General features: G+C 27.1%; 6 protein-coding genes across 20 annotated transcripts; 2 read left to right on the top strand and 4 right to left on the bottom strand.

The window, feature by feature from the left end:
• Window positions 1–318: 318 nt before the first annotated feature.
• On the top strand, window positions 319–1749 carry Slbp (Stem-loop binding protein). Of its 6 annotated transcripts, none has more exons than XM_035089559.1 (3): window positions 319–467; window positions 785–1130; window positions 1553–1749. In XM_035089559.1, exons 1-3 carry the CDS (start codon window positions 446–448, stop codon window positions 1710–1712), a joined length of 528 nt encoding a protein of 175 aa, XP_034945450.1. In that variant the 5' UTR covers window positions 319–445; the 3' UTR covers window positions 1713–1749. The 6 variants fall into 6 exon arrangements, with proteins under 6 accessions (XP_034945450.1, XP_034945449.1, XP_034945454.1 ...); XM_035089558.1 differs by having other exon boundaries at window positions 361–467; window positions 782–1130; XM_035089563.1 differs by lacking the exon at window positions 319–467 and adding an exon at window positions 487–563.
• Window positions 1653–3315, bottom strand: LOC118070758 (uncharacterized). Of its 3 annotated transcripts, none has more exons than XM_035089554.1 (4): window positions 2762–3076; window positions 2352–2628; window positions 1873–2242; window positions 1653–1794 (listed from the first exon to the last, which is right to left on the bottom strand). In XM_035089554.1, exons 1-3 carry the CDS (start codon window positions 2926–2928, stop codon window positions 1904–1906), a joined length of 783 nt encoding a protein of 260 aa, XP_034945445.1. In that variant the 5' UTR covers window positions 2929–3076; the 3' UTR covers window positions 1653–1794; window positions 1873–1903. The 3 variants fall into 3 exon arrangements, with proteins under 3 accessions (XP_034945445.1, XP_034945446.1, XP_034945447.1); XM_035089555.1 differs by adding an exon at window positions 3086–3315 and having other exon boundaries at window positions 1788–2242; window positions 2762–2964; XM_035089556.1 differs by adding an exon at window positions 3090–3194 and having other exon boundaries at window positions 1788–2242; window positions 2762–2964.
• Window positions 3316–4478: 1163 nt separating this feature from the next.
• Gart (trifunctional purine biosynthetic protein adenosine-3 Gart) lies at window positions 4479–11597 on the bottom strand. Of its 4 annotated transcripts, XM_035089547.1 has the most exons (7): window positions 11579–11597; window positions 11092–11371; window positions 10711–10873; window positions 7843–7955; window positions 7228–7765; window positions 4942–7169; window positions 4479–4869 (listed from the first exon to the last, which is right to left on the bottom strand). In XM_035089547.1, exons 4-7 carry the CDS (start codon window positions 7924–7926, stop codon window positions 4684–4686), a joined length of 3036 nt encoding a protein of 1011 aa, XP_034945438.1. In that variant the 5' UTR covers window positions 7927–7955; window positions 10711–10873; window positions 11092–11371; window positions 11579–11597; the 3' UTR covers window positions 4479–4683. The 4 variants fall into 4 exon arrangements, with proteins under 4 accessions (XP_034945438.1, XP_034945437.1, XP_034945440.1 ...); XM_035089546.1 differs by lacking the exons at window positions 10711–10873; window positions 11092–11371; window positions 11579–11597 and adding exons at window positions 8275–8316; window positions 8392–8528; XM_035089549.1 differs by lacking the exons at window positions 10711–10873; window positions 11092–11371; window positions 11579–11597 and adding an exon at window positions 8495–8583.
• A 283-nt stretch (window positions 11598–11880) lies between these two features.
• Cdk12 (Cyclin-dependent kinase 12) lies at window positions 11881–19456 on the bottom strand. 4 transcript variants are annotated; one of them, XR_004690803.1, is made up of 7 exons: window positions 19057–19456; window positions 15437–18413; window positions 15095–15299; window positions 14564–14832; window positions 14294–14395; window positions 12371–12535; window positions 11882–12068 (listed from the first exon to the last, which is right to left on the bottom strand). XR_004690803.1 is itself a non-coding variant. In XM_035089543.1 (6 exons), the coding sequence occupies exons 2-6, from the start codon at window positions 18403–18405 to the stop codon at window positions 12523–12525; spliced, it is 3558 nt and encodes a 1185-aa protein (XP_034945434.1). In that variant the 5' UTR covers window positions 18406–18413; window positions 19057–19456; the 3' UTR covers window positions 11881–12522. The 4 variants fall into 4 exon arrangements, 3 of the variants coding, with proteins under 3 accessions (XP_034945434.1, XP_034945435.1, XP_034945436.1); XM_035089543.1 differs by having other exon boundaries at window positions 11881–12535; XM_035089544.1 differs by lacking the exon at window positions 19057–19456 and adding an exon at window positions 18836–18965 and having other exon boundaries at window positions 11881–12535.
• Window positions 19457–21649: 2193 nt separating this feature from the next.
• LOC118070738 (phospholipase A1 member A-like) lies at window positions 21650–23460 on the bottom strand. Its single transcript, XM_035089524.1, has 2 exons — window positions 22723–23460; window positions 21650–22656 (listed from the first exon to the last, which is right to left on the bottom strand). Exons 1-2 carry the CDS (start codon window positions 23042–23044, stop codon window positions 21926–21928), a joined length of 1053 nt encoding a protein of 350 aa, XP_034945415.1. The 5' UTR covers window positions 23045–23460; the 3' UTR covers window positions 21650–21925.
• APC7 (anaphase-promoting complex subunit 7) lies at window positions 23198–26112 on the top strand. Of its 2 annotated transcripts, none has more exons than XM_035089523.1 (7): window positions 23198–23304; window positions 23385–23699; window positions 23803–24132; window positions 24216–24625; window positions 24703–25117; window positions 25248–25522; window positions 25607–25748. In XM_035089523.1, the coding sequence occupies exons 2-7, from the start codon at window positions 23631–23633 to the stop codon at window positions 25614–25616; spliced, it is 1509 nt and encodes a 502-aa protein (XP_034945414.1). In that variant the 5' UTR covers window positions 23198–23304; window positions 23385–23630; the 3' UTR covers window positions 25617–25748. The 2 variants fall into 2 exon arrangements, with proteins under 2 accessions (XP_034945414.1, XP_034945413.1); XM_035089522.1 differs by having other exon boundaries at window positions 23205–23304; window positions 25602–26112.
• Window positions 26113–26116: the final 4 nt, after the last annotated feature.

Here is a 26116-nt window from a genome sequence, read left to right as displayed (position 1 = left end):
CATAAGTTATTATTAATAGAAATTTAGAAATTTCTACAAATAGAAATATTATTTTTCTTATTTAGATAAGTTACATTATATTTAAATGTAATAAAGTAAGCTTGCCAACTGCCACAGATTTACAAATACAAATACACACTGACTTTACTTTACAGATCTTAATTTCATGAAATTTTAGTACATTGTTACGATGACTATAATGAAAATAATAATATTATTATTATAAAAGTGTTATAGCATATTATTCAGTTTACATTTCATGATATAATAATATCATACCATAATATTTTTCTCAAATGTTTACATTATTATTTTATTACAAAGATTTATGCTCTTTGATTTCGATGAATATTTTATTTTTAAATTTTCGCAGTATCGCCATTTTAAATAGTTATATTTCGACGATCGAAGAATTGGTTAATTAACAGATAAATTAACCGGTAAAATGATTACAAACAAAAATATCGGTAAGTTTCCAGCATTACACATGGATACCGCGTACATATAAATAATAATAGTATATTTTTACACTGGTAGCTTTTAATCAACAACAGAAATTAAAGGTTAGGATATGTTACAATTTAACCGAATCAAAAAGTTGTTTATTAGCTACTAAAGTTGTCTTAAATAATTACAATATACACAGTTTTGACATTATTTATTAACTCTTGATACAACTATCATTTATGTAATGGTTAAAAAAGTAATGTAGAATTTACATTTAAAATTTATTCATATTCTATATATAACTAATAAAATGTTTTTTTTTGTTTACTTTCAGTAGAAATTAATATTACTAAAGAAACAATTATGTCTCTAAATAAGGATAATGAATTCACAAGTGCAGAAGAAACTGTAAAAGTAAATACAACAAATACAAAAGAACCACATTCTATAAAATCCGAAGAAAAAAATGAATCTACCAGAAAGAGAACACGAAATCATAGTTCAGATTCTAACGGAACGAGAGTTTCGCGTAGCAGAATCAATAGTGAATCTAGTAACACATCTAGCGAAAAACGAAAAATCGAATATGAGACAGATCCTACAGTATTATTACGGAGACAAAAAGAAATTGATTATGGAAAAAATACCATAGGCTATGATAGATACATACAGATGGTTCCCAAGTAAGTGTGCATGACAATTGTTTTCAAAAATTGTTGATATAGAAAAATAGTTCAAACGAGAATATTGGAATGTCTTAAATTATTAATTTAATACAATTAATTGAAATAATTATTCAATTATATTACTAATATTTGATAAAAAATTTTTTTAAATAGTTTATGTTTACAAAAATTTTTAATACTTTATTCTATAATTAATCTACATTAGTTAAAATTCCTTAGCACAAAAATTTATATCCAAAATAATGATAGAATTAAAAAAAGAAACATAATAAATGTTTTGATAAGAAAGTTAAAGTATAATTCATCGGTCACTTAATACAATTATTTCATCTGTATGATATTAATAGTAATTAGTTATTTTAAATTACTCTATATAAATATTAATATAAAACAATATAAAATATTTTATCACCTTTAAGAGACCAAAGAACTAAAGATCATCCTAAGACACCACCAAAACATGCAAAATATAGTAGAAGAGCGTGGGACGGCATGGTAAAACTTTGGCGTAAACAATTACACAGTTGGGATCCACCAAATGAAAATAATGTTAACATCAACCAATCTACTCAAGATTGATTGTAAACCATTTATCAATTTTCAGTAACATATTTAAACTTTATTGATAATGTTTTTGATTTATAATTTTGAGCTTCTTTTTCTGAATAAAATTTTTTAAAAGTATCATCAATAAAAGTAATATAGTATAATGATATTTGTAAATGTATTAAATACCCACTATAAATTCGATCTTTCTTCTAATAAGTATATTATTTTAATAAATTTTGTATTTCATTTAATTTTTTCTCAATATTTGTTTCCATTAAACACACTCGCTGAATAATTCTTTTTTCCATTTCCTTTAACTTTAAATCAACATATAATAAAATATTAGGATCGTAACTATCATTTTGATGAGTAGTTTTCCAATTATTTGTATTAATATCGTATTTTTCATGCTCTTTATGGTCATTCAGAGAATCTGCTATTAAATTAATTATCGAATTAAAATGTGAATTTTTTGGTGGAAAAATATTTTGTGATTCATCGAGAATAAGTTTTATCCCATATAAAAATATAGTAGAACGATTATTCTTGATCCGTGTAAACTGAAAAAATATACAGTAATAATTACTCTTTATTAAGCCAATTTACTAGCGAGTTAATTGAATAATAATTTATTAATACATTAAAAAGTAAAACAAATACGATAAATACCTTTATACTAGTTTCATACGTTGATATGTTAAAGGCTATTTTTGTGTAATAAACAGTAGAGCCTTGAAATTCGTCTATTAATTCAGGAAATACAGTAAAAGCATATTCACCGTTTTCTCGAAAAATTTCTAAAACAGAAGCTTCTGATACAATACCAATACATTTTATTTTTTGTCTATTTTTAACTTTTATTTCTATGTTACAAGCTTCACTGTCAGATGATTTTGGTGTTATTTCAATGCATCGTTCTGCATCTACAATATCTTCTAATGTCATTCTATCAAAATATAAAACACATTTAAATGCATCCAAACATTATTATTTATTGCATATTAATTTAGCAATATATTTTTTGTAATTATAATTTTAGTTTCTAATTAAATAAATTTTTATATATGATTTTCAAATACCTATCTGGAATATCAGCAACTGAACCGAGTGACACAACATTTTCAAATTTTTTAGAACTATCGATGGGAATCCAATTACAGGATATTCGTATCAAACTGTCAAGATTAATGCTCTTCAATGAATTTTCTTTTTCAGTTTTCATACATACTTCGCTTTTTCTTTGCATTTTTAGTAACTGTTATCTAATGCAATATAATATTTTCTAAAAAATTTTCAGAATAAATCATAATCAATTATTGAAACTTCTAATGAATATTGTCGTTTTTCACAGTGAAAGCATTGTAGACCATTATGCACAACACTTAATGGACATATTTACTTACCTACCTACAATGATTGTAGTACAATTACATTATTAAAACACTCATGCGTTATTATTGGTATTTCGATGAGTATAGTAGGTGTTGTGGTAGATACAGTTAATACTACTCGAATGTAGAGTCCCTCAAAATAGAGTCTGGCAAGATGACGCCATATTGTTCAATTCCTGCCTAAAGTCCCATAAGAACTTGAGGGACTTTAGTCCTGCCAGACTCTACTCAAGGGACTTTAGGGACTCTACTCAAATACATCCTACAGTGTGCTCGCTCAAAAAAACGGTAACTAATGGGTACTTTAAATTAAAATTTTTTTCTAAAAATTATAAAACATAAACTTAAATTAAATTAAAACTACATAACTAAATATAAGTACTAGCTATTAATACGGGAACGTGTAAAGATTATATTATTAATGAGATAATTGTACAAACAATGTAATTCTAATAAAGTTTGAATAAAATAAATTTTAAAAGTTATAAGTCAAATAAACAACGGTACATACATCCTAATTATACAGATTTTGGTCGGCCATATGTAAACAAGTAAAAGTTAGAAATATGAAAAACAATCTGTCAAATCGCTTTAGACTTTTAATTTCGGTTATTTTACTTATTCTTCAACCAATCGTCCTCATCTCGTTTCATTCCATAGATTGTTGTTGCGCGAATCTTTTCCTGTAGGTATTTCATTCTTTTATCTACTTATTTTCCTAAAACTAGTGCGCAAAGGTCCATATACTTTTATATACCTATATTTTTCCGCTCGAGGCGCCTTAAGCAGTCAAGTTATATATGGTCTTAACTATGCTCGAAAATATTGATTCGTTTAAATTTTTAAAAGAGATTATATAAAAATTTTTAAAAGTTATTTATAATTTTAATTTAAATTAATGTTTTTACGACAAAATTCATTGGAAAGCTATTTTTCGAGACATTTACACTACAAATGGAGATTGCTATGAGATTTTAAATTCGAAAAAATCACCGATCTACATTAGAATTAAGTATGCACATCCATGAAAAATTTTAACCAATTCTCTCTTACTCTGTTACATCTTTATTAATAATAAAGAGGTAAATCTTTTCAATCGCTGGTTAACTGTAAATCAGAGTATGGTAAAAATCATACTAAATATACCTTAAAAAAGCAATTATAGTTGCACCTGGAATAATGATTTTTGTAACTTGAATCTTAGTCTTTAATAAACAAAAATATCTTCTTTTTTAAGTGTATAAGGTGGGAAAAAAATTACTTCAAACTTCTGTATTATAATTTTTAAAAAAAAATCGAATAACTGATAATGGCATGCGAGGGTTAAAATAGTTCTACACAGATCATACTTGCCTATTTTTAGATTCACTTAAATTAAAAAAAAATAAAGGAAATCAAGTGTGAATAGATTTATGTAAATCTGTATAGGTCTATTCTATTTGCTCTTAAAAATAAAAATATTATAAATATATAATTTCATTTTAAACAACATATTTTAAGAATTATAATATTTTAAAAATTAGATAATTATTAGTTTAGGAATGTGTAATGAATAAAAACCAATATATTACAGAAATTTGAAACGGTTGAAACCATATAGTAAAAAAATTTCACCAATTCCATTGAAGGGTACCATCAGCATTTAATTGAATTCTCCCAGTAGCTAAATACTGAAGAGCTTTAGGGAAAGTTCGATGTTCTGCATTTTTAACACGTTCTTGAAGAGTTTGTATCGTATCATTTGGTAATACTGGCACACATTCTTGTTCAATTATTGCTCCAGAGTCAATTTCAACCTAAAAAAAAAGTTTTATAAAATGACAGGCTTTTTTATATAACATCAAAGAATGAGAACATTAACAACTTACATCAACAAAATGAACAGTACACCCAGATACTCTCACGCCTGCTGTCAAAACGTCTTTATGAGCATTAGATCCTTTAAAAGATGGTAAAAGTGAGGGATGTATATTTAACAAAGATCCTTTCCATTTTCGAACAAATTTTTCCGATAAGATTCTCATAAATCCTGCTAAGCAAACTATTTCCACTCCAAATCTGATTAATTCTGTGTCAACGGCAGTATCAAACTCCTCACGAGATTGAAAATCGGTATGTTTAATTACTTTTGTGGGTATTCCAACTTTTTTGGCTTTCGCTAAACCTTCCGCATTCTCTTTATTAGATATTACTATAACAATTTCGGCTCCAATATGTTGATATGGATCTCTTGTAGCATCGATCAAGGCTTGTAAATTCGTACCACTGCCAGATATAAGAACTCCTACTCGTTTGATTGGTTTTGAAAGATTTTCAACTAATGTAGAAACATGTTGTTTCATAATTTTCTCCATAGATTTAGTAAAATTTTTAACAAAAACTGTAGAATTTGTTAGTTGATCAATAGCCTCATGTACATGGCCAATTATAACTGGTTCTTCTAAATGTAGTAAATTCATTACTTTATCTTTGTCTTTTTCAGCACATATAATAACGGCTCCAATGCCACAATTAAAAGTTTTCAACATTTCTGTTTCATTTATTCCGCCATATAGTGCCAACCATCCAAAAACAGGAGGAATTTTCCAGTTTTCTGCATTTAAAGTGATGGAACAATTATTAGATAATACTCGAGGAATATTTTCTAATAAGCCACCTCCTGTTATATGAGCGAAGGCTTTTATCAATTTCGATTTAAATGCAGGAAGAACACCACGACAATAAATTTTTGTGGGTTCTAATAATTCCTCTCCAATTGTTTTAGAATATAAGGAAAATGGTGCAATATCATTCAAATTTTTCCCAGTAATTTTCAAAATTTTTCTTACCATACTAAATCCATTGCTGTGAATACCACTTGATGGTAATCCAATAACTATGTCTCCAGAAACAATTTCTGATGATTTTGGTAATAAATCAGATCTCTCAACAGCTCCAACAGCAAATCCAGCTATATCATAATCATCATATGAATACATATCAGGCATTTCCGCAGTTTCTCCTCCAATCAAAGCACATCCAGCTTGTTTACAACCTTCAACTATACCAGCAATTACTTCTTTCGCTACTTCAACATTTAGATGCCCACATGCTAAGTAATCCAAAAAAAACAATGGTTCTGCTCCATGAGCAAGAATATCATTAACACACATGGCAACTAAATCTATACCAATAGTATTGTGTTTTTTGTATTCTATTGCTATTTTTAATTTAGTTCCAACACCATCAGTACCTGAAACTAAGATTGAATCCTTAAAAGAAGCTGATTTTATATCAAAAAGTCCACCAAAGCTGCCAATAGATCCAAGTACTCCACTACGCATTGTTAAACTGGCTAAAGATTTTATTTTTGTTACTAGCGAGTTTCCAGCTTCAATATCAACACCACTGTTTTTATATGATAATTGTCCTAATTTAAGAATAGTACGAGCGATTCCTTTGTGTGCAATATCTTTCCTATATTGCTTACCATCAAAACAAATTTTTTCAGCTGCTATTGTAGCTTTTGCTGCTGCTTCTTGGAGAGATGATGATAGGCAAGTTGCGATTAAAACTCTTCCACCATTAGTTAATAATTCTTTTTGATCGGAAAGTCCTGTTCCACTATGAAATATATAATGGTCTTTCAAAACTTCTATGTTCTCGATTCCTTTAATAACTTGACCCTTTGATGCAGATTCAGGGTATCCTCGAGAAGCGCAAATTACACCAACAGCAAATTTGTTAGCTAACCAGTTGATGGTTAGACTAGATAATAATCCTTCGCAACAAGCTTTCATAATCTCATAAAGATCTGAATTCAGAAGCGGTAAAATTACTTGAGTTTCCGGATCCCCAAAACGGCAATTATATTCTAAAACTTTTAAACCAGAGTTTGTGATCATTAAGCCAACGTACAAAACACCAACGTATGAAATTCCATCTTGTTTTAATCCTTTGACTGTTTTTTCTACGATTTCTTCACTTTTTTTGTAATCAATGTCATCTAATAAATAGCAAGGACTGTATGCTCCCATTCCACCAGTATTGGGTCCCAAATCACCATCGAAAATTCTTTTATGGTCTTGAGCTGGTGGCATCATACTAATATTTGTACCTAAAAAGTAAAGATAATTCTTATTTATACATAATATAAATAGATGTATTGATATTACCATCAGTAAATGCCAATACGGATACTTCTTCGCCTTCTAAGAGCTCTTCGATAATAATATTTTCACTGGCTGAACCAAATTTTTTATTTATCAGCATTTCATCAACTGTTTGACATGCTTCTTGTTGATTAGCAGTAACAATAACTCCTTTTCCTGCTGCCAAACCTGTTGCTTTAATCACAAGAGCTTTAAAAGGAGAATCAATAATAAATTCTTTAGCTTTTTCAGCTGATTTAAAAGCTTTCCATCGGGCTGTAGGAATTCCATGTTTGTCCATAAAAGACTTAGACCAATCTTTATTTGCTTCTATTTGAGAGGCTAATTTTCTAGGACCGAAGCAATGAATATGATATTTGCATAATTCATCGGCTAAACCATTTGCTAAATATTCTTCCGGACCAACGACTACTAAGTTTACTTTATGTTTTTTACTCCACTCTGCAACTTCTTTATTATCTTTAACGTTTAATTGAACTAATTGGACTTTATTAACATTCGCAATTCCACTATTTCCTGGTGATACATAAATTTTTTGTACCTAAAAATGTAGAATTACAATAAAAATAAACTACTCGTAACTTCAAAGTCTTTAAATGAAATTTTTATAATAATTACCTGTAAAGATTGAGAAATTTTCCAACAAATGGCATGTTCTCTACCTCCACCTCCAATGACTAAAACTGTAGCTCCAATGGTCATTTTGAAAGCTTATAGAATTTTTTAAGTCTCTAAAATATTTTTTAAATGAAATTAGATAAAAAACATTTGTAACTAATTAGGGAAGTTTAAATTTGTAATGAGTAAACTTTGGAAATATAACATTATCAAACGTATTATTCAATTATTTTATTAATAATAAATAAATTTAAAGTTTTTGTTATAGAATAAAATGAAATAAATTTCAAATTTTTTAAAAAAGCTAACCTTCAAAAATGAATTAAAGAATTGATTTTTATGTTATTATGAAATGTTTTATCATTAAAATAAAACTATCAGATAGAATAATTGATAAATAATTAAAAAAATATTATATAAATGATGAAATACCTTGATATTTGAAAAAAATTAATAGTTAATGCACGTTAAATACTGAAATTATCAAACACGTGTCTAAGTTTAATAAGAAAGTAAATTAATTGAGAGAATAAAAAGAATGTTCATTACGTTAAATAATCTATTACTCCATGACTGATTATACTCAACCAAAAAATCAAAATACATATGAAGCAATTATTTTTAATTTATACAATCTAATCAAATATATTACCAAATACAACCCCACTCATAACTTTGCTAAAAAGACGTCAATTAAAGTTTATCAGGTTGATAACTTATTTGAACTTTTATTACATTATATGTATCTTTTTTATTAATATGAGCAATTTAATATTTAATAAATAATCAGCTCATGAAAATAAGTTGTCACTATAAATTTAATATAAATTTTAATTCAAATATTAATTTTATTTTTATAATCGTATAATAATTATTACATTGTTTAAGTCAATAAATTAAAAATAAATTCATCAAATTTATCAATAAAATGTTAAGAAAACTTAAAACATGTAACAAGCAAGTTTCTTTTTTTAATGAATTTTTTCTACCAAGTGCTGTTACAATTACGTAAATATTTTCTTTAAATTGTTTTGAAACGTTAGACTTCTAAATCATTAAATAATGCTGCAAAATATATCTTTAATTGGTGTATGGAATAATATACAATTTGAATATAATAAATATACATGAAAACATTAATATTTACAAGAATTTTACAAGATCGACTATTTTAAATAAAAATTCAATAGTATATTACTTTACAAACTAAATTACAACACAAATAATTATTAGTCTAACTAATATTATTGTTGAGAATAATGTACATTTTTCTGTTACGACTCTAAATTTTGATGATACTAATTCTTTACATTCCGTATGTATGTTAACATATATACAAATTAACTATTCGATTTACAATGATATTGACAATAATAAAAATTTACGATATAACAACGATCGTTTTTTTTATTTTGTACATATTTTTTAATTAGTTAACAAAAATTATTAAAAAACCATAGAAGAATTAGTATTTTTATAATCTAGAAACAATAAAAAATGTTCATTCAGTAATTAAATTTACATTACTGGAAAAATGTAAGACTATAGTGGTGTTGCTAGTAAAGGTATCGAAAATAATGGACCATCTAAAAAACAAAATGCCTAAATTTATATAAATTATTGTGTTTTGCATAAATTATTATTTTTATTATGGAAATGGTGGTAAGAGCTACGGTATACATATATGAATTACGAGTATTAGTTGAATAAAAAAAAAAAGATTATTTATCGGAGATTTTTTAGCCCTGGAGGTAAATTATTTCATTAGGCTCAAAAAAACTTTCAACAAAATTATTATTTTTAGTTTTTTATAATATATTTGTTAATTTGAAATTTTAAGACTAATGAAACAATACGCTCTTAGCAATAATAGTTTTAATTACAAAATGACGTAGCAATCAGTCGTTTTTCGATTTATAAGAATTTTCTAAGAGCAAGCAGTTTATGCACGATTATTAAGAAAATCTTACTGACGAATTTGATATCATTTGAACAAAGCTTCAGGCAAAAATGTTATAGAATGTAAGTTGAATAATTTTTTAGTATCATAAAAAAAGACCCCTATTGATATGATAAATATAAACATATGTTTTAATACCATCAATCGTAAATATAAATTTTAATTATTTTAAATTAACAATTTTTAAATATTCTGTAATAAAATATTTTCTATGAGCTCAATTGATCTTATGATTTTGAAATGATTCCCGCAAATAAATTTATTTTAAGTTAAATAAGATGTCTACTCATATCTGAGTTAACTTCACTCCAATCTGTTTACATGGAAGTTGTAGGTGTCGTGATGATCGATAACGACGAAAAATTTCATGAAGTGACTTATTATTGTTGTTAATTTTAATTACCGATTTTGGTATCAGTATTATTTTAATATCAGTTTTACTTGGAATTTTATTTTATATCCATAACAAGCAGTATGATAATAATTACTGGCATATCATAAAAAACCGATTCGAAAAATATTTATAAAATGAATGTAACAAAAAGAAGATAAAATATGAAATTTAAATGGCATTTTGTTTTTATTTTAAAAATGTCAAATTTTTGATAAATAATATTGTAGTTCTCATGTAAACATAATAAAAAATTTTTGTATTATATTTTTATAATCTAAATTTGACATTTAAAAAAAGTTAAAGTTGTTATTTTGAAAAAATTTTCAAAAAATTGTTATTTTTAATCTTATAAGTATATCAATTGATATGAACTTGTAATATTGCAAATAAGATTTAAATAACTATAGGAATAATACATTGATTATTTTTGATGGTACTTTTAAATTTTTAAAACATAAATGCTGATCATAATATCAATAAAGATAATACAAACATAATTAGAAAAATATTTTACCTGAATATCGAATTATAATAGAATGATGAAAAAATTTTAGTTAACCAATAACAAAATATTATAGTGGTTTTCGATTAGTAAGCTGATCGGCACATTTTTTGGAATTTATTCCACCATTACCAATATAAATCATATAGATCAAAATGCTCTGTTTAACTCGTATCTGTAAGTTGTAAAATTTCATAACTATTATAATATATATTATATAATAATCATTTTATTAATTAATTAATATAAAAATAAATTTCTCGTAGCAATATAATTATTAATTAAATAGATTTTTAATTATTTTTTACAGTGAAGATTCTAAAATTGATTGAAATTTTATTTGTTTCAAAGCTAAATAATTGTTAAATTTAACAAAAATACTTTTATAATTACCTTATACTTTACTTGTAAAAACATCAAGTCATCAACATAAATGGGTTCTTTGCTTTGACGTGTCTTCCAGAAAATTTTGTTTCCATATGCGACCATCAGCATTCAATTAAAAAGTTTTTATTTTCGAATCAACCGTAATATTTGTACACAATTTCGATAGAATTTTGTCCAAATAAGTTGATGAAGAAATGATGCATATGCCTTTCAATGGATAAACAGTCTTCAAGAGAATTAGATAGCGTATAAAGTGGATTCTACTCTTATTTTAGGACTCTTTGATCTGTAACATTAATATAAATTTGTATGTTAAAATAAGTTTACCATTTATTTATTTATTATTTTTTTTATTCAATTAGGAAAAAAAACCAATTTTTGTATAACGGAGAAGAAGATGGAATTAAATTTATTGTATAAAATAATTGTAAATTATATTTAAAAAATCACTGTCATTAAATGTCGTATTTTCAAATATATATATATATATTACTTCTGTTCGGAAAAATACATGTATATGTGTATATTTCTATATATTTTATAATATTCAATATGAAAATGATAAGTTGTAAGCGAGGGAATAATTTAAAAATCAGTTTCTACATTTATTATCTATTTACACATAAAGAAACAACATATAATTTAACCACTATCGACTATTCGCAAAGAATTTTACTTACGCTTAAGTATTCAACTACTTATTGTACATTACTTAACATTTTTAATTTCATGAAATGCTCATAAAATTTCATTTTTTAAATAACTTTTTTTTTATTTTTATCTATAATAATTTACATTTTATTTGTTTTTTTTTCTTTTTCAATTTGACAATTTCAAGTCGTGAACGATTTAATTGAAATAAAATCATAGATTACGTTTCAAATTAAAAAAATATTAAATTATATGATACTTCCCCGATGAGTTTCCATTTATTTTCTGTACTTCGTATTTCCACTAATTATGATGACTTTGAAATTTATTGTCTTGACATATTACATTATTTCAATTTTATAGTTATTTACATTTTATAATGATTATTGATTAATTTTAATTAAGAATCATTTTTTTGTGTTTTTTCATCGATTGGATCAGGACATGGAAATAAAGTAAAGGTATTATTATGATCATTATTATTGTAAATATTATTACATTAATCAATTAATTGACTTTAAATTAATTGATTAAAATATAAAAACAAAGCAGTTTACTTTAGATTTTAAAAATTTCAACAATGCTATAATTATGTACGTGTACGAAATGATTAATTAAAAATTGTATCACGTACTTCTTTTTTTTTAACCATTTCACGAAGAGCCTGTTTCTTTAAATTGTTCGTGCATCAATTGAAGACAATGCAGAAAATATACAATTTCTTTTCCACTGATAAAAAATTATGTTGATGTAGATTATGTCAGTAATTATATATCTTCCTTTTCTTCAAAGATTAATGCTGAAAAACATAAAAATTTCAAAATAAAAATCATAATAACGAACGGTAAATAAATAAATATTTTTCTTAATTAGGCGATATGTATATATGCAAAAAAATATCGCTAATAATAAAATTTCAAAAATGTGACTATCAAATAATGTATAGTTTATGAAGATTTTAACATTATGATTATACTTTCATGCTCTTAACTAACCAATAGTTTAAAAAAATTTTAATAAAAAAATGAATAAAAGTTAAACGATTTAATTTTATAATAATCACAACCCTATCTATAAGTTACTGTTTACCGTGATGCAGTCAAAAATGTATTAATTAATTATTTTATTAATATTATTATAAAAAAGTAATAAGTTTGTTTTTATTAAAAATGTTTTTTTGAGGCTTCGGTAAACATAATTATGTAATTATGTCCGTAAGCTAACTATTTTCTACATTAACTGTTTCAATTTTCTCTTATTTGTCCACTCATTCCCATAACTATTACTATGATCGAACTTTAATTACAAGATATCAATAATAATAATGTACAGAATAAAAAGTAAACAAAATTTATCAATAAATATATTACATATATTGTTTTACTCAATCAAATATAATAAGTAAATTTTAATATAACAAAACATATATTAATTATTATTGATAAATAAATATCAATACTTTTAACTATAAGGTTTGCTTTTTCGTTTTAAATAATTCAATAAATCCATAGTTTATTGAGATGTTTTCAAACATTGAAAATTTATAGTGTATTTTAATGAATCGTTTTTTTTGTATTTTTTTTTTTTATTACAAGTATTTCGTCAATAATTTCCATCTTTATTTTGATGATTTGTATATTTTTTCAAATTACTACTCGACTTTTTAAAAAAATTTTCAATCGTTTACCTGTATTCATTATAAATATTTAACTATTTTTCTTTTCGTGAATGGTTTCATGAATATTATATACATTTATCTAATGAAAATAATTATTAATTATATATGAAGTATTGTTTTTTGTCTTTCCGTTTCCATGTTCGAAAATTCTTACTGAATTTACATAATCACAATAACATTCCCATTTTTTCTGTTTTACATATTACATAAATAATGATAATTCCAATTATCAATTTATGTATGTTTATATATCTAAACCTCCAATTTACATAGTGAATGAGTTTGACTTACAACTAATATAGGAAAATATATTAGATAAACAATTGTAATTCAAATAATAATAATAATAATAATAATAATAATAATAATGATAATAAACTTACACCGATTAATAAGAACTTAAAATAACTAAACATTAGTATTTTGTTTTTTTTAATCACATAGATGACATGCTATTTTTTATCATTGTTCTAATCAAATTTTCCACGTTGGAACAATTATAGAACATCTATTACGTAATTTTATCTCATAAAATGAATATGTAAAACCAATTTTTAACATTCAAAAAAATTCTGTTTTAAAATGTATAGAATAAAACAGAAATAATGTATCTTCGAATGTTTCATTGTTCAAAAATTTATGTTACTATAGATACAATGTAGCACGCAAAAACTATATTTACAATAATAAATGCCATATTGCAGGTTGAGCATTTATTAATGATAGTGAATAATGATTTTTACAAAATTTGTATCAACTCATTATTGAGAAATATTTATTCATTCAATATTATTAATATTGTTGACATATGCTGTTAATTAGTATTTTTTTTAAATAATGATCATCTTCATTATAAAAACGGCAGATACGATGACTTACCCAATATTTGCATTCTCTTGTTGTTCCCTTAACTGTCGACGACGTCTTTTACACCAAAGTTCATGACAATCTTGCCATTTAGGTAGTTCAGGTATAGGCATTCTGAAATAATAATAATAATAATAATAATAATAATAACTAATTAAATAATTTACTCAAATTATTAATAAGCTACTGTTAAGTGATTATTATAAGTGTTTTGATGAAGTAAGCAATTTAAAAATAATTGTTAACAAAAATAATTTTACATCTGATGATGACGAAACTTACAATTCTGGTTGAATATTTTTTAACCAAGCACTTTTTAAAGCATCAGCAGCAGTAATACGTTTCTCAGGATCCAGTTCTAACATTTTATCGAGTAAATCAAGCGCAGGAGCTGGCATTGAAGAAAAATCTTCTCTCAATCGTCTTCTATGTGTTTTTTTGGGCTTTAAAGTATGCCAAAGTGGTAACTTTATCACAGAAGGCCACACTGCCGGAGTTGGCGTACCACAAACTCGAGAAATCATTTCTAGTTGTATCATTTCGACGTTTGCCTACAACAATAAAGAAAATTGATAGAAAGAATTTTAATTTAAAAATATTGTTTATTCGCAAAAATTATTAAATGTCATTATTAAATAATGACTATTTAAATTTAATTTAATTTCTAAAATATATAAGAAAATAGTATAAATTTATATTTTAAAGTATTTTACAAAATAATTGTTATTTCGAATATTTTAATTATCGATTTAAAAAAAAGTTTTTCAATAGACAAAAATTATATAATAATAAAAAGATAGAAAAATTTTTTACCGGGAATAATGGTTTTTTACAAAATAACTCTCCAAGTATGCAACCACAACTCCAGACATCAATTGCTGGTCCGTAACGTTCTTCGCCAAGAAGTAACTCCGGTGGACGATACCATAATGTAATTACTTTATTGGTATACGGTCTTTGTCGATCTTCAGCATTATAAAGTCTTGCGAGACCAAAATCTGCTAATTTTACTTCACCCCTAAGGCATTTACAAGTAATATAATAATATTAGAAAAAAAGTTTCATAAATAAAAATTTTTATTATAAAATCAATTGAAGAAAAAAAAATTCTTATTTTAACATTAATAAAAAAAAATCAATGAAATTATGACTTACCGATTGTTCATTAAAATATTAGAACATTTAATATCTCTATGCAGAAAATTTTTTCCATGACAATAATTTAAACCATCTAATAATTGCTTCATAATACTAGCATTATTCATTTCATTAAAATTTACCATTCCTGATTCCAACAATCCCATTAAATCATGATCCATGTATTCAAATACAAGATAAAAAGATCCTTTATCTTTTCTAAAATCTTTAGCATCTTGCTTATCAGTGACTATTTCTCTAAGGTTGACAATATTTTTGTGATTCAATTGTCGTAAAATTTTGATCTCTCGAACGGCTGTGATAGGGAATCCTTCTTTTTCATTTTCCAAACGAACTTTTTTCAATGCCACAAGCACACCAGCTCTTTTATCTTGGGCTTTGTAAACCTGACCATAAGTGCCTTCACCAATTTGTGCAATTACTTCAAAAACATCGACACATCGTTCACCCCAATCTTTACCTCCAGAAGCTGACATAGGAACATGACAATTTCTCGAATTTTTCTTCTTTAAAATTTTGGGTCGTTTAAGTTTTGGTTTTGGTGCAATACGATCAAGTACTCCTCTAGGTGGTGTGACATTAGGATCTTCTTCACCTGAAAATTCATCAGAACCCGGAGCAACTGGAGGCATTGGTAAATCCTTAATACTTTTTTTAACACCAACTTTAGTATTAGAAACTACATTAAGTTTGGGCCTTTGTGGACTTGGAGATCTACTTGGTGGAGAGTCAATGCTTTCTAAATCATTCTGATTTATTCCAGGTGGAAGTGGAAGTTTTGATAAACTTTTAGTTTTGAATTTAACAATTGGAGTCTTTGGAGGATCAACAGATTTAATTGGAACTAAATTATTCGGAGTGTTAAATTTTGCTATAACATTGGTAGCTGTTGTCATATTAGTTGTTGGTACACCGGTAACTGAAGTTGCAATTACTCCACTTAAAACAGGCACTGGAGATGGTTGAGTAGAAATTGTTGTCTCAGTAAGAGGAGGTGTTTTAACAGAATTTGAAATGTTATCAATGAGTGTATTATTGGTCGGAGGTGTTAAAGGATTTTGTGTATTCATTGGCAAAGATTGAATAGATGATACTGATGACAGGGTTGGAAATGGTGGCGTAAGTCCTTCACTATTTTCACTTTTTTCAACATTTATGGGAACTGGAATATTAACAATGTCAATAGATTTAACAGAATCAGAAGCTTGAGGACGTCCATTAGATTTATCTAAAGTTGATTTGCTGTTTAAAATGTTATTACCATCATTTTCATCACTACCTTCAATAATTTGAATATCATCTTGATTAGTGGCTTTTTCTTTCGCTTCTTGAAGTTTTTTATAAGCCAATTCCCTCATATTTCTGTCTTTTACCAATTCTGCAAAAAGACTGGTCTCATTAATTTTTGCTTGTCCTCGTAAATTGATAGCTTTCATGCTCATTGGGCTACGAGCGCGTGTCCTTAATGGTGGTGATAACCTCATATTTGATCTGGGACTCTTAGACCTATGTTTTCTTATTGATTTTTGTAATTTACTGGGGGATCTTGACTTTTTGGGTGTACGGCTTCTTCTTCGTGATTTAGATCGCGAACGTGAAAATTTTCTCCATCTTCCTGAACTTCGTGAACGCGATCGAGATAAAGGAAAAGGTAAATTTCTGTTAGATGGACTTTTTGTTGGTCGAGATTTACGTTTTTCTCTTCTATCTTTTTCATGATGCCTATGTCGACGATTCGAATCTTCTCGTTTTCTTCGTTTACTAGTTGGTGATCCAGACGATACAAAATCACGTCGACGATGTCCTGAAGGACTTGGACTAATTTCACGTCGTCGGTTTGGGCTAGGAGAATGTCTTACTCTATGAAGAATAGAATTAGGACTATATTCTCTTCTTTTTGGTGGACTGTAGTCTCTTCTTTTTGAAAAAGGACTAGGACTATGAGCTCGTCTTCTACTATTACTTAATACAACAGAAGGAGTTATGCTTCTTTTTAAACGATGTACACTGGAACTGCGTTTTATTCTTTCTGGAGAGTGTTTTGATGGACTACCTTTTTCAGGAGTTATTGGCTGTCTAGGAGGAAGCAAAGGTGTGTGAGGTGATTCAGTACGTCTTGAAGAAACTGATATTGCAGGTGGAGGAGTTGTGTTATCATTTCTCTGAGGAGATTCAAGATCCATATCACTTGGGGATCTTTGTTCACAAGGTGTTGCTGGAGAAATTGGTGAAGTATTGTCTTTCAATGGCATTAGTGGTGATTCTAACCACTTTTCTGAAACTTTTTCTCTTTCTGAACTTAATGTGATGTCTTCTATTAATTCAGGACTAAGACTGGGTGATGTGCGCTTTGATTTTCTTTTCCTTTTTCTTGATGAACTTGAACAAGGACTTAAACTTATTTTTTTCTTCTTTTCTCGTCTATGTTTTTTTTCTTTCCTTCTTGAGTGACGACGAGTTTCTTCGCCAAATTCCGGTGAATCATGATGAATTATGTCTGATTTATCGTTTGGCGAATAATTTTGTGTTGTATGACAATGCGTTGATGGCGGCGAAGGTGAAAAACTAATTGGTGATGGTCCAAGTCCCTGATTTGGACTATTTCCATAAAACCGTGATTGTAATAATCGATCGTTAATTTCATTGTCTGTGAAACTATTAGCCCGGCTTTCTTCAGATTGTATTTCTCCAGCTTCTGGCTCTGATAAATCTTCACTACTCACATCAGAATACTCCACCAATGGTTTCACAACACTTGAAGCAATACTTGGAATTGTTTCCAGAGACTCGTCTCTAGATCTTTTCTTTTTTTTCTTTCCGGAATTTCGACTTTTACCGTGTCTTCTGTGTCTCTTTTCGGTTGATTCATACCCATGTCGATTTATATCATTAACAATACTTTCTCGTCGTCTTGATTTGAATCTTCCATTACGATCAACACGGTCGATGTCACGGCTGCTAGGCATGTCACCTACTGTAACAATAATATTATTTATTCATTATTAATTTAATTAAAAATATTCAATATAATAAAATAATAATAACTACAATAATTATTAATAGCATTATCACCATTACATAAAAAATTTTTAACACGTAACCAACAAAGTATTACACTATTTCATACTTAATTTTTTCAAATTACTTTTGATTAAAAAAAATACAAACCACTCTCTTATTTGAAACATTGAGAATATATTGGAGAAAAATAATAACAATTACAAATATACACACGTATTAACAGTTGTGCACTACATACGTGAACTCAAAGTCAAGTAAAGTTAACAACAAAATAATTCAAATAAAGTCATTCACTAATTAAAGAAATAATAATAATAATAATAATAATAATAATAATAATAATAATAATAATAATAATAATAATAAATTAATTACTGATTAGTAGAAAATTTTGACTAAAAATAATAATTATGAATTTCACACTATTGTTTTGTAGATGATTTTATTCAGTTTAGTATTGTAGCCGCCATTACTTCTCCGACTGAATAGCAAAATGGGAGTAACCCCGATGATTTCATTTAATAAGAATATTAGGAAGTATCGAACAACGTTTATATTATAAAAAAAAATGAAATAAAATAGTTTTATTTACTTACGTGCAATGTTTCCTTATAAAAATCGTCTCGTATTTGATAATTCTTCGCATCGGACATAAAACCGATAGTAGTTTATAATTGTGAACGATGCAACGTTCGTAGTTTTGTGGATTTCTTTATAATCTCCTTTCCTAGTCTTACAAAGTTTAAGCTAATTTAATATTATTTACGAATATCACACGCATATATTCATTTTAATTATTTATGCAATGATTGATAAATTTTTTCTATCATTTGTATCAGAATAAAATTGCATTTTTAACCATTTATCGTTTTCAGTAGGTAGATCTTTCTCATAAAGACTCTATCGAAAGGTAGAAGCCATTAACCATTTACTTTTGATTAAGTTGCCATGTTGTATGAAGTAGTTCGAACTTCTAAAAATAGTGTCCGGCAGAAACAACCATGTTTCAACAAACGCTTGCAGTTTACTTCAACTATCATACACTCAGTCATGATTCAGCATTGAAAATTACTTTCCTGCGTTCCATTTCATGTTCAAACACAGAAGTTATTTGACGGTAACACCATCTATAAGACAATTTATTAACTACACTCGGTTACATATATGTTCCGTAAGAACAATTACCGTCGGTGATAATGATTTTTTTTCGTATTGAGTTTCCAATCTAAAACTTTTTTAAATTGGGCTGAATTGAAAAACTAAAATTTGAGATTATATATTTTAAATATGATGTTTTAGCATATAAACTAATTTTCTTTCGCAATAACAGAGTAAAAAGTTCTGACGTGAATAACGACAATAAGAAAAAAGTCCTCAAAAAAAGAAACTAGTCTTGTTAAGATGGCCGTGTAAATATGACATAACAACAGAAATTTAAAATTCAATTATTTCTCATGGTGTTGTTGCTGATTATCGTTATTATATTTGCAGCAGATCTTTTTACCTTTTTAACAATAAAAAAAACTTTTTTTCATATTGCCCCTTCCAGTATCTTGAAACTAGCTTTTAAAGATGAGATCGAAACAGTTCTACATATTTCCGTTGTTTAAGCTGTTAATAAATAGATTGGGGTGCTGAAACATTCCACACACCCATTTACGTTATTACTTAAAATTATTTAACGTAAAATGTATAATTGTGTACGATTATACATTATGTTATAGTTGTACTAAAATTTTATAAATGATATTATCTTTCTAATTGAATATTATTTTCAATTAAAATTTAATTTCAATACTTATAAACTATAATAAATAAGTAAAATAAAGACATATAAATTCCATTTGTGAAGATCGTTATAGAGATTGAAATGTCGAAGAATAAACAGTACTTAGCTTCATTTTTTATTATTCATATAAATCAACATGTATTTATGATCGTCCCAATAATAGCCTCATGGACTGTATAGAATTGTGTGCCAAATGCTAAGGGCGATAATCTTTGTTCTTCAAATACTACTTTCGTACTGGAAAGTTATTGTAATGGATCTGATTTTTCAAATCCCAAATTTTGCCAAATCTCCACATTTCAAGACTCCCAGAGTCGAATACAATAGTTTTTGAGTGACGTATGTCTGTGTGTGTGTGTGTGTGTGTGTGTGTGTGTGTGTGTGTGTGTGTGTGTGTGTATGTTTGTACGTACGTACGTTCGGAATTATTTTTCGCCTCGATTATTTTGAAAATAAAAAATGATATCGACGTGGGAGCCATTACATTCGACGCATAATGATGCAACTTACAACTGATTAGATTTTCAGAAAAATCGAAAACTCGATTGTTGAGTTTGTTACTCAATTTTAGCAAAAGAAAAAATTACACGCTAAAAAATTTCAAATATATTGGATAGATTCCCTTTTCCATTTTTTATAACAAATTCAATAGTTATAAACAATTTAAATAAACAAAAATTATTTAAATAAACCTTCCTGACCATGTCCTCTACGTTTTTGCAAAATTTTGTCGCATATGGATAAGCCATTTCGGAGATTAGCGCGAATAGACAGACAGACACCAGAAATTTATGTAGTAGTATATAGATTTTTGCATTAATCAGACAGGTAGTAAAACATCCGAAGTGCTTTTTAAAAGGCTGATAAAACCAAGTACACGTGGCTGTTTCAAATATGGTGTTAATCAACTCGTTATTTATCATCAAAATAGCGGCTACTTCAAACATTTCAAAATGATATTAATTAATGATAGAAAGTAAGTGATAAAATAATTGAATATTTGATGTAAAGAAAACATAAATTAATGAAATATTTTTCTGTTGTTGAATAATTTGTTGATTTTACTTAACTGTTTTTCAAAAATGATATTCTATTTTCTAAAAATTATACAAAATTATGGAATTGGTTACTTTTTACACTCAATTGGCAGTTTTTTTTTTTATAAATAATAAAATGCAGTGGCATGTATTTAGACATATGAAATTGCATAGCAAAAGTAGTGATATCGAAAAAAAATATGGAAAAGATTAATTTAAAGTTTTATATAGTTATACGTATCCATTTTTATTAATAATTTACATTGATAAATAATTTTATACATTAAAGTGTTTAATATATACAGGTATCTAATAAATTTATTCAAAATAAATATTTTATAACTTATGTAAATGTACTTAGTAATTTCAAAATAAGAAACTTGATAAAAAATTTTTCATTGTTGCTGTATAGAAAAACAATTAAATGAGCTTTAATTTATATTTTTAACCGTTATGGTCACTTTTAGCGGACATTCTTTCTTAAAATTTAAAACGAGTTTGTCGAAATACAAGTTACAATTATTATTGCAGTCAGATTTTTTGTACCGTTACAAGCCGATTGTGAATATTAACGAGGTTGTAGACATATGTATAAAATATATATCTACATATAGCACTTTAGTTTGCTTTTTTCGAATATTATTGAATACAACACCTTGGGTCTCCTTTTCCATTTTCAGAGTTTTGTGGACAGTAAGGAGGTTTATGACTGGTAAGACAAAAAGATCCTCGAGATCCAGAAGGTGTATGTTGACCAACAATTAAGTCTTGACCAGTTCTTGTATTAATTCTAGGTCCTGAAGGACATCTTCTTGAGCAAGGTTCAGCAACTAATGTTTGTTGACCATCTATGCTTTGAGCCATGTAACAAACAGACCAAACATGACTGCATAACTGATAGTTTGGCTTGTTTTCACAAAAAGGTTGAACTTTTCCACCATTTACACAAATATCTACGTGACCAATTTGTCCAATCTCTCCGTAATATCCAGCATTCGTGTGTATAACTTCAACAAAATTTGCATCACCGCTATCCAATCTATTACCAAGTGCTGGACGAACTAAAGGTCTTGCAGGGTCTAATCCTATAATTTTATGCATTCTAAAAAGCAAATAATTGGCTATGATTCCACAAAGGTGTGCTCCAAGTGAATGTCCAACACACGTGGTTTTCGATATTGTCATTCCTAAATGTTGAAGGATGGTCAAAGAATGTGCTAAACATTTGGCTACGGGTTTTAAATTGGCTACTGCCGCGGGATAGCAAGGAGCTGCAGAAAGGGCGCTCCAGTCAATTAAAAATACGTTATAACTTCCATTGTTCATATAGGCATCTCGTAAAACCGAAACTGGAAGAGTATCATCGCCACCTGACACGAAAAAAATTTTTTTATTGCTTAGAAATTTCAAAAATAATGTATTAACATAAATCTTACCAGCATATCCGTGAATTAAAATAATATTGTCCTTATTATGATCATAATCAATCATTAACCAATCAGACGGTTTTCCAATTAACTCTTTTTTGGGTTTTCCAGGTGTATAAAGATAAATGTGAATATCAGGATCCGGACAAGGATCTCTATTATCATTTCTTCTCCATAAACATTCATCTTTATTAAATTCTGAAGCCATTCCACTTTCAATAGCATCTTGAATAGGTCCTTTAGCAAATCGTGCTAATTCTTCAGTGATTCCTGCATTATGACCTCGAAAAAGCATAACGAACAAAAATACCACGTTTAACTGTTTTCTCATTGCTCAATGTTTTTAGTACTCTGCACTTTTGCTTAACTTTCAATCACTTCTTATTGAAATTGATTACTAAAGTTTCTTTAAACTGTTCACTCATTTGTACTTTCATCCTCATTCCCCCGCCAGAAATAGTGACATACTTTACTGTTTATTTTACTATAGTGACATTACATTTTTTCACGATTGTGAAAATGATCCGAAATTATCTAACAAGGAGAGGGTCTAGGTTTAGGAAATGCAGTATTAATACGATATTTGGCGTGGTACATATACACATCTAGTGGAAAATAATGATATCATTATCTCTTATTTTTTTTTTTAATACTTTTTTATTTAATTTTAGTGCATTTTATTTAAATAATATGTATCAATAATTTATATGGAGTCAACATCAATAACTAAGGATAGAAATTTTCATTTATACAGTTGGTAGATGGTGTTAAGCACTTGAGAAAAATAAAAAGTATCGATAGAAAGGATCGAGTTGTCGTAAATAAAAACATCGATATTTCGATCAATCGACTTTAATTGCTTAATTTTATTCAGAATCTAAAAGCATATACTTCAAGTTATTTAATTATTTATAAACATGACAAATTTATATGATCAAATAAAACTTTTATATGATCAACAATTATATTCTAATGTGATTTCATTAGTAAGTACGATGTAAATAATTTTTTATTATTTCTATTTACAATAAAATATTTTTAAACAAACTTAATTTCAATGATTTCATTTGTAAAAATTTTATGTTACAGTCTAACTTAGTATTATCATTAACGGATCACAATAATGATTTATTAAATCCAACTTCAAAATTTTTAATTTACGTTCATTGTGCCGATTCATATTTACATTTGGCTGACTACAGGAAAGCAGAATCATTTTACAGAAAATCTTTACAATTTCGAAAATTTTTACTAAAATCCAAGAATGGAGCTAAACCTATTAATCAGGACAATTATAAAGATCTCACATCTGATAATGATATTAAATATCAAATTCACGTGTGTTTGATGAAAATGAAGAATCAATTCGAAGCACTGCAGGTGTTACAAAGTATACCAGGCAAACAACGAACAGCTAAAGTACTTTTTAATAATTATCCATTATTAATATCTATATTTTATTATTTTGTATATTTTCATTTATTGTATATTTTTATTCATAGATAAATATGGCTCTAGCCAAAATATTCCACGAACAAGGAATGGAGCGTTCAGCAATTACAACTTATAAAGAGGTTTTAAGAGAATGTCCTTTAGCCTTAGAAGCAGCAGAAGGTCTATTATCACTAGGAGTTAAAGGCATTGAAGTTAATTCATTAATAGTGGGATCATCAGCTAATTTATCAAGCCTAGATTGGCTAAATACTTGGATTAAAGCCCATGCCTATTTGCATAGCAGAGAATATAATCATGCAATTACAGCTTTTAAATCTTTAGATAATATTAATTTTCTACGTGACAATTTCAATTTGTTGTTAACAATGGGTGAATGTTATTATTATGCAGGAGATGATAAGAATGCATTATCATGCCTGAGAAGAGCAAGATCCATTGAACCAGATAACCGTAAAGGGCAAGTACTTTTGATGAATCATTTTTTTTTTAATTTCAAGTATTTTCAATTTATTTATTATTTATAAATTATTTTAGATTAGACTTATATGCAGCTCTTTTGTACAAAGGACAATATATAAAAGAATTAGAAAAATTAATTCCTTCATTAACAATTAACAATGAATGTTCATCTGAAATTTATGTAGCTATGGCATATACATTATATGCATCAAGAAAATTTATTAGAGCTAATACATTAACTATTCAAGCAATTAATTTAAATCCTGGTAATATTGAAGCAATTATCTTACGTGGAAATACCCTTATTGAGCAAAAAAAATATCAAGATGCGTTACATCAATTTAGAGCAGCTATGCAATTAAAACCATACCGTTATGAACCACATAAAGGTTGTGTTGATTGTTATGTTGGAATGCACCGGCTAAGAGAAGCATTAAACATCGCTAGCAGTGCTTGTAAACAACTGGGTCATACTCCTCGAGTATTAACAGTGAGTTAATAAAAAATATTATTATTAATAAAAAAATAGTGATGCATTTGTTGATTATATAAGGATAAATTTTATTTTATAATAAGATATGTAGAAGTTTGTATTTGAATAAAATATTCCCATGATTTAGCTCTATGCTTCAGTACTGATGAAAGATCCAGTTTCGGTGGGAAAAGCTAAAAATCTTTTAGATAAAGCATTAGCTCAAGATGAATCATATTTACCAGCTGTATATTTTTTGGCAGAAATATATGAACAAGAAATGAATTTAGAGGCCGCAATAGAATTACTAGAAAGACAAGTTGATATTCAACCAACTTGCAAATTACATCAAATGTTAGGCGATTTATGGGCTAGAATACATAATGAAGAAAAAGCACTCAACCATTATGCTATTGCATTAAAGTTTGTATAAGTTTACACTTTTTTAATAAGATTATTTAAACGAATATTTTAAATTATTTTTTTGGTAAATTGTTTTTAGTCTAGATCCGAATAACAGACGTGCGCTAGAAGGTATGCACCGATTAGATAATACAACGACAAAATTTGAATCATCATATTACATGACAGTAGGTGAAGAAAATGCTGATCCAACTTTCGATGTTGGCGATGGATTACCTGATTCAGATAATGATGAAGTTGCTGAAGAAAGTGAAACTGAAGCTGTTTGGTCCGATATGGACTTGGAAGCTAATAGCCAATAGTTAATTTTACAATATTAATAATATCAACTGTTTTTCATATTCACTTTAATCATTGCAGTTGGAAATCTTTTAAAAATCTATTGATGAATTTTTTGCGTTTACTAATCAATTGGTTAATTATTAATTATACATATAATAGAATTTTTTTTTTGTAAAAAATATTTTTGTTGTAAAATAATTATTTTTAGGCTAGTTTACAATACAATTTTATTTCAAATTATACTTATCCTTATTTTAAATCGTCTTTCAATTATATCTCACCATTATGAAAATGAAAAGAGATTTTGTATTC

The sequence above is a fragment of the Chelonus insularis genome, unplaced genomic scaffold (assembly GCF_013357705.1).
Source record: "Chelonus insularis isolate UGA/USDA-ARS -01 unplaced genomic scaffold, ASM1335770v1 contig_67_pilon, whole genome shotgun sequence".
NCBI classification, from domain to species: domain Eukaryota; kingdom Metazoa; phylum Arthropoda; class Insecta; order Hymenoptera; family Braconidae; genus Chelonus; species Chelonus insularis.
Note: the sequence above shows the minus strand (reverse complement) of the source record. Positions and strands in the feature narration are given on the sequence as shown.

What these genes read in the sequence shown, in the direction of transcription:
- Slbp (XM_035089558.1), top strand. Translation starts at nt 446, where the DNA reads ATGATTACAAACAAAAATATCG. An exon ending in GATTACAAACAAAAATATCG is followed by an intron (nt 468 to 781) that starts GTAAGTTTCCAG and finishes GTTTACTTTCAG; the next exon opens with TAGAAATTAATATTACTAAA. An exon ending in TACATACAGATGGTTCCCAA is followed by an intron (nt 1,131 to 1,552) that starts GTAAGTGTGCAT and finishes ATCACCTTTAAG; the next exon opens with AGACCAAAGAACTAAAGATC.
- LOC118070758 (XM_035089555.1), bottom strand. Translation starts at nt 2,928, where the DNA reads ATGCAAAGAAAAAGCGAAGTATGTATGAAAACTGAAAAAGAAAATTCA. An exon ending in GTTGCTGATATTCCAGATAG is followed by an intron (nt 2,629 to 2,761) that starts GTATTTGAAAAT and finishes ATATTTTGATAG; the next exon opens with AATGACATTAGAAGATATTG. An exon ending in CGTATGAAACTAGTATAAAG is followed by an intron (nt 2,243 to 2,351) that starts GTATTTATCGTA and finishes ATATTTTTTCAG; the next exon opens with TTTACACGGATCAAGAATAA.
- Gart (XM_035089547.1), bottom strand. Translation starts at nt 7,926, where the DNA reads ATGACCATTGGAGCTACAGTTTTAGTCATTGGAGGTGGAGGTAGAGAA. An exon ending in AAATTTCTCAATCTTTACAG is followed by an intron (nt 7,766 to 7,842) that starts GTAATTATTATA and finishes CTACATTTTTAG; the next exon opens with GTACAAAAAATTTATGTATC. An exon ending in CGTATTGGCATTTACTGATG is followed by an intron (nt 7,170 to 7,227) that starts GTAATATCAATA and finishes TTTACTTTTTAG; the next exon opens with GTACAAATATTAGTATGATG.
- Cdk12 (XM_035089543.1), bottom strand. Translation starts at nt 18,405, where the DNA reads ATGCCTAGCAGCCGTGACATCGACCGTGTTGATCGTAATGGAAGATTC. An exon ending in AATATTTTAATGAACAATCG is followed by an intron (nt 15,300 to 15,436) that starts GTAAGTCATAAT and finishes TAAATGCCTTAG; the next exon opens with GGGTGAAGTAAAATTAGCAG. An exon ending in GTAAAAAACCATTATTCCCG is followed by an intron (nt 14,833 to 15,094) that starts GTAAAAAATTTT and finishes TTATTGTTGTAG; the next exon opens with GCAAACGTCGAAATGATACA.
- LOC118070738 (XM_035089524.1), bottom strand. Translation starts at nt 23,044, where the DNA reads ATGAGAAAACAGTTAAACGTGGTATTTTTGTTCGTTATGCTTTTTCGA. An exon ending in TTTAATTCACGGATATGCTG is followed by an intron (nt 22,657 to 22,722) that starts GTAAGATTTATG and finishes TTTTCGTGTCAG; the next exon opens with GTGGCGATGATACTCTTCCA.
- APC7 (XM_035089522.1), top strand. Translation starts at nt 23,631, where the DNA reads ATGACAAATTTATATGATCAAATAAAACTTTTATATGATCAACAATTA. An exon ending in ATACTCCTCGAGTATTAACA is followed by an intron (nt 25,118 to 25,247) that starts GTGAGTTAATAA and finishes CCCATGATTTAG; the next exon opens with CTCTATGCTTCAGTACTGAT. An exon ending in CATTATGCTATTGCATTAAA is followed by an intron (nt 25,523 to 25,601) that starts GTTTGTATAAGT and finishes AATTGTTTTTAG; the next exon opens with TCTAGATCCGAATAACAGAC.